We start from the raw sequence: 6,722 nt of genomic DNA on the forward strand, positions 1-6,722 counted from the left end.
GAATCCAGAAGTTCTATCATACTATTTAACAGGAATTCCAGCATAAGAAAACAGAGGAAATAGAGGGGAAAAAATAAAGAAATAAATAATGAAATATTTTCTGGAGGTGAAAAAACACAAAAGCTTTCACATTGAAAGGACCCCCTGAAGACCAAGAAGAATAAACAAAACAAAACAAAAAAGACCTACACCCAGATTAACTATGATTAAATTTCAGAATACCAAACATGAAGGAAATACCAAGCAACTTTGTTTTATTCCCTTACATTTGTAAGTGAATTTTTCTAGGAAGAGAATTCACAACAATTATTCAATTCTCAAGTAAGTAACCAAAAGGAAAGTTTAAGAACCACTGCCCTCCCTGAAGCTCCGCCAGCCGCCGCCATGAGTAGCTTTGGAGCTGGCAAAACCAAAGAAGTTATCTTCAGTGTGGAGGATGGCTCCGTGAAAATGTTCCTGAGGGGCCGCCCTGTGCCCATGCTGATCCCAGATGAGCTGGCACCCACCTATAGCCTGGACACACGCTCGGAGCTGCCTTCTTGCCGGCTCAAGCTGAACTGGGTCTATGGCTACCGTGGCCGAGACTGCCGGGCCAACCTTTATTTGCTGCCCTCCGGGGAGACAGTGTACTTCGTGGCCTTCGTGGCTGTGCTATACAGCGTGGAGGAGCAGAGGCAGCGACACTACCTGGGACACAACAGTGACATCAAATGCTTGGCCATCCACCCGGATATAGTCACCATCGCCATGGGACAGGTGGCGGGCACCACTAAGGAAGGGAAGCCGCTGCCACCCCACGTGCGCATCTGGGACTCAGTTTCCCTCTCCACCTTACAGGTGCTGGGCTTGGGGGTGTTTGACAGAGCCGTGTGCTGTGTGGGCTTCTCCAAGTCTAATGGGGGCAACCTGCTGTGCGCAGTAGACAAATCCAATGATCACATGCTCTCGGTGTGGGACTGGGCCAAGGAGACCAAGGTGGTGGATGTTAAGTGCTCCAACGAGGCTATATTGGTGGCCACCTTCCACCCCACGGACCCCACTGTGCTTATCACCTGCGGGAAAGCTCACATCTACTTCTGTACCTTGGAGGGGGGCAGCTTGAGCAAGCGGCAAGGCCTCTTTGAGAAACATGAGAAATTGAAGTATGTGCTGTGTGTGACCTTTTTGGAAGGTGGCGACGTGGTCACGGGGGACTCTGCGGGGAACCTCTATGTTTGGGGCAAAGGTGGGAACCGTATCACACAGACGGTGCTGGGCGCCCATGACGGTGGCGTGTTTGGGCTCTGCGCCCTGCGGGACGGGACGCTGGTGTCCGGAGGGGGCTGTGATAGGCGGGTGGTCCTCTGGGGTTCTGACTACAGCAAGCTGCAGGAAGTGGAGGTCCCCGAGGACTTCGGCCCTGTGCACACTGTGGCAGAGGGCCACGGAGACACACTGTACGTGGGGACCACCCGCAATTCCATCCTGCAGGGCTCCGTGCACACGGGCTTCTCGCTGCTGGTCCAGGGCCATGTGGAAGAGCTGTGGGGCCTGGCCACACACCCCAGTCAGGCCCAGTTTGTGACCTGCGGGCAGGATAAGCTGGTGCATCTGTGGAGCTCAGAGTCCCACCAGCCCCTGTGGAGCAGGATCATCGAGGACCCTGCCCGCTCAGCCGGCTTCCACCCCAGTGGCTCTGTCCTGGCTGTGGGTACAGTGACTGGCAGATGGCTGCTGCTGGACATGGAGACCCATGCCCTGGTGGCTATCCACACAGACGGCAATGAACAGATCTCAGTGGTCAAATTATCCCCAGACGGGGCGTACCTGGCCGTGGGCTCCCACGACAACTTGGTGTACGTGTACACAGTGGACCAGGGCGGCCGCAAGGTCAGCCGCCTGGGCAAGTGCTCGGGCCACTCCAGTTTTATCACCCACCTGGATTGGGCCCAGGATAGCAGCTGCTTTGTCACCAACTCCGGGGACTATGAGATTCTGTATTGGGACCCGGCTACCTGTAAGCAGATCACCAGTGCAGATGCTGTGAGGAACGTGGAATGGGCCACAGCTACTTGTGTCCTGGGGTTTGGGGTGTTTGGGATCTGGTCCGAGGGGGCGGATGGCACTGATATCAACACTGTGGCCTGCTCCCATGATGGGAAGTTGCTGGCTTCAGCTGATGACTTTGGCAAAGTTCACCTGTTTAGCTACCCGTGCTGTCAGCCTCGAGCCCTCAGCCACAAGTACGGTGGACACAGCAGCCACGTGACAAATGTGGCCTTCTTGTGGGATGACAGCATGGCCCTGACCACGGGGGGCAAGGACACCAGTGTGCTACAGTGGCGGGTGGTCTGATGAGGCCAGGGAAGAGTCAGGTGTCAGGGCAGGAATTCTATTTTCGGGAGATGTCTATTGCCAAGTAGAGTAATATATACCCAGAGTATGTCTACAGCAGAGGGGTTTATGGGGGCGGAAGGGTAGACTGACAGAAGTCTCTATTTATCCGGGTGGGATGAGGGAATCACATTGCTTTGGGGATCCACTGGTGTTTGGTTTGGGGTGTTTTTTAAGTTTTTTCTTTTATATCATCCAGAAATAAAGACACGTGCACTATGGTGAAAAGAAAAAAAAAAAAGAACCACTGCCCTCTATGAAGTCAGCTTCTCCAAGAAGGTTATCTGGAAAGAAGCTTAACCCCTAAGTGAGACCTTCCCCCAAAGGTTGCAAAGGTTACTCCACACATCTAGTTCTGTTTACTCTTTTTTTTTTCTTCACACCTGAAGAAGGAAAGTTTAGCCACGCTCAAAACCTTACTGTCCTTAGTTCAGACAACACATTATTACACTTTCTTCTTTCTGGGAAAAACATGTGCAAAGATTTTCCCTCGGAAATGTGCCTGTTTTTAAAAGTCTCTAAAACTCAAGAGTGCTAGTATTTGCTACTCTGAAGATCTAGCCAGGAAAATGGGGGCAAAGGGAGGGCCATGAAAGCCCACTGTGTCCTTTTAGTGTTGGGGACCTGAAGACATGGGCCTGATCAGTGTACAAGGCCAGGACTGGGAGGCTGGAAACTTGGGTTAGAGCCCTGGCTCCACTACTTCCAACTGTGTCATCCAGGCCAATCCCTTTTACTATTTCCTTGTCAGTGAAATAGGAACATACTTGTTCTGTCTCTCAGAATAGTTCTGGGGCTAAGATGGTAAAACAATGAAGACACTCTCTGAGACCTCAAGTTCTAAACCAAGGGTCACTTAGGCAAGTGCCTTCCAGAGCCAGATAGCTAATGCAACTTTGTGAATTGGCCACATTAGAAAATGGTGGGGACCCACAAGTGATTTATGATATGGTTTGACTGTGTCTCCACCCAAATCTTGTCTTATACTTCCCATATGTGGAGGGAGGGAGGTAATTGGATCATGGGGAGCAGTTTCCCCCATGCTGTTCTCATGATAGGGAGTGAGTTCTCACGATAGTGAGTGAGTTCTCACGAGATCTGATGGTTTTCTAAGCTTCTGGCATTTCCCCTGTTTGCACTTCTCTCTCCTGCCACCATGTGAAGAAGGTCCTTGCTTCCCCTTCACCTTCTGCCACGATTGTAAGTTTCCTGAGGCCTCCTCAGCCATGTGGAACTGTAAGTCAATTACACCTCTTTCCTTTATAAACTACTCAGTCTCGGGTATTTATTTATGGCAGTGTGAGAACAGACTACTACAATTCATTGTTGGACATGCTGAATCTAAGGTGCATACAGGGAAATATGGTATTTCTAAAGTATGCTCTAGGAACCTTAGTTCCAGGAGACATTAATATCCCAGGAAAAAAGGTGGGGGACTGTTGAGAGTTGTTCAGGTTCCCTAGAAAACAAAGCCTGGGGCAATGATTATATGCTGATGCTTTAAATGAAGGCACAAATCCAGAGCCTCAAGAGTGATGTAAAAGGGAGGGCTGGGAAATGATGCAAGATGCTTGGAGGAGCCAGAGGCTCCTGGCAGCAGCTGGCTAGCCACAGAACGCCAGAGTTGGCTGCAGTGGCAACAGTTAAGGAAATGCAAAAGGCTAGGATCTAGGACTTAGGCAGGCTAAGAGAACCTATGAAAACACATAGAATGTGTCCAACATAAATGCCAAACAAGATTAAGAAACTCTAGGTACTACATGCCCCCTCTTAGAAATCTGCAATGCATATTAGCACATTAACAGTTCTAGAAGTATCTCAACAAGGAAACCAATTTCATTCTATTTAATCCAGCATTTCCCAAGCTTATTTGACCGCAGAACCTTTCTTTCATGCACTGCTCATCTGTAGAACTCAGTTCTGGTCAGCTATGAATACTGGAATTTGGGGCTCAGGAAAGAGGATAGATTGTAGATATGAATTTGAGATTAATAGTGATTAAAACCAGGAGAATAAAGGAGATCATCCTGGAAGAGTTTCTAGAATGATCCTAAGCTTGAGTCCTGGCTTACATCAATATTTAAGGGACAAACATGGGAAGAAGATCCTTGAAGAGAGAAAAGGGAGAAACCATTGTAGAATTAGGAGAATCAGAAACAATCACTCGGTAGTAATGATGGTTAATTTTAGGTGTCAACTTGACTGGATTAAAAAATTCCTAGAAATCTGGTAAAGCATTATTTTGGGATGTGTAAGTGTGTGAGTCTGAGTGAATTCGGTGGAGAAGATCCACCCTTAATGTGGGCGGGCAGCATTCAATCTGCTGAGAACCCAGACAACAAAAACAGAGAAAAGGTGAATGTGTTCATCTATCTGCTGGAACTGGGGTACACTGTTCCTCTCCTCTCCTTGGACAACAACTCGGGGGCTCCCCAACCTTTTGATTCCAGGACTTATACCAGAGGCCCCTGGGTTCTCAGGTCTGTGGCCTTAGACTGAGAATTATGCCTTCAGCTTGCCTGGTTCTGAGGCCTTTGGATTTGGATGGAGCCACACCACCAGCTTCCCTGGTTCTCCAGCTCGCAGACAACCTGTGGCAGGACTTCTCAGCCTCCATAATCATATGAGACAATCCCCCTAATGACTCTCCTCTCATATGTCAATGTACACTAAAAATAAAATCCTAACCCCCCCAGCCCACTGAACAGATCCCCTCTTGGCCAAGAGGACACCAGAAAAACCTTAAAAATGGAGTTCCTGGTCATGACAGGATAGGTCAGACAAGCCTCATTATAACCCCCCCTCTTTTGCAATATAGACAGAACAACTGATCTGCATTAATATCAAAATTGAGACCATAAGGCTCACAGAATGGACTCTTTGTAGGAATAAGAGACCCGACAGGTCACCCTGACCCAGTGTATTGTGTCTTGCTCTTGCAGCCCGACTCTGGCATAGCATCCCATGATGGTTAGCAGACTTCTTAACTAATGTATGTTAAAATTAAACCTAAACATTCCTTCATGCTGACTCCAAGATTTTAAACAAAGCCTTACTCCTTTACCCAAATGCAAATTAAAGAATCTCTCAATCTACTTACGACCTGCAAGCCCCCACTTCAAGATGTCCCACCCTTTTGGGCCAAACCAAAGTATAATCTCCATGTATTGATTTATGACTTTGCCTGTAACTTCTGCTTCCCTGAAATGTATAAAACAGAGTTGCGTTCTGAATGCCTTGGGAGCACTTACTCGAGGCTCTGGGTTGGTGTTTTCCCCAGGCTGCAGTCACTCATACTGGCTCAAAATAAACCTCTTTAAAATATATTATATATTACAGAGGTTTTTTTTCCCCATTGACAGTTTCTCTCTATAGATACAGATATAGATACAGTAGACATTGATATATATTGATTCTGTCTCTCTGGAGAACACTGACTAATACAATAGTTAAAGCAGAAAGGAATTTATGACCAGGTATACGTGAGCACAGGACACCCCAGGCTTGAGTTACTAAGAAATCCATCTTCCCAATCAGGCATTACCCTAGAGCTTGTTAGAGATGTAAAATCTTATATGTCATGGCAGATCTACTGAATCAAAATCTGCATTTTATCTAGATTTTTCAGGCCATTCATATGAACATTAAAGTTTGAAAAATTCTGGCTTACAATATTACTAGAGGGCTGGAGGAGTAGACTTAAAATGGAGCTTCCAGAAATAATTGCAAACCCTCAGAATCATCACGGGTCTGCCATCACTGATCATGAAAAAACCTGCCACCACTCCTGCCACAGGAAGCTACTGGGCCAGAAACCAGTACTGGTTGGGGACTACAAAATCAATCCGCCACAATCCACATCAGCAAAACTAATGCCCTACCTGCATCCTCTCTCTCCACTTAACTTAGTTTCAGGTTCAAGTCACATGCAAGTTTATAGAATGACAATTCCTAAAGCTCATTTGGAATGCCAGCTGCAACGGAGTCTAGGAAGTGTTGCATCCCAGCGCTAATGCACTGGAAGGAGATGGGAAGGGATGCTATGTGAACCAGTCCATAGAATTCACCATTGGTGGTGTTGTGGAAGCTCTAACATAGGCCTCTTGTTATCCCTCCATATCTGTTCTCCCCCTCATTCATGGTAATCCAATTTTTAGCTAAATAAGGACTACATTTCCCAGCCTCTCTGCAGATAGATATGACCATGTGACTGAGTTTGGGTCAATAATATAAAAGTGGAGGCCGGGTGCTGTGGCTCACGCCTGTAATCCCAGCACTTTGGGAGGCCGAGGCAGGTGGATCACGAGGTCAGGAGATCAAGACCATCCTGGCTAACACGGTGAAACCCC

The 6,722-nt window shown here is 47.6% G+C and overlaps 1 protein-coding gene across 1 annotated transcript; it reads left to right on the forward strand.

The window, feature by feature from the left end:
• The first annotated feature begins 369 nt into the window (after positions 1–369).
• Positions 370–2,592, forward strand: LOC105539644 (echinoderm microtubule-associated protein-like 2). Its single transcript, XM_011980006.1, has one exon. The coding sequence runs from the start codon at positions 385–387 to the stop codon at positions 2,332–2,334; it is 1,950 nt and encodes a 649-aa protein (XP_011835396.1). The 5' UTR covers positions 370–384; the 3' UTR covers positions 2,335–2,592.
• Positions 2,593–6,722: the final 4,130 nt, after the last annotated feature.

This window comes from Mandrillus leucophaeus, unplaced genomic scaffold (genome assembly GCF_000951045.1).
Source record: "Mandrillus leucophaeus isolate KB7577 unplaced genomic scaffold, Mleu.le_1.0 Scaffold208, whole genome shotgun sequence".
NCBI classification, from domain to species: Eukaryota; Metazoa; Chordata; class Mammalia; order Primates; family Cercopithecidae; genus Mandrillus; species Mandrillus leucophaeus.

Excerpts from the sequence above, each read along its gene's own strand:
- LOC105539644 (XM_011980006.1), top strand. The coding sequence starts at position 385 with ATGAGTAGCTTTGGAGCTGGCAAAACCAAAGAAGTTATCTTCAGTGTG.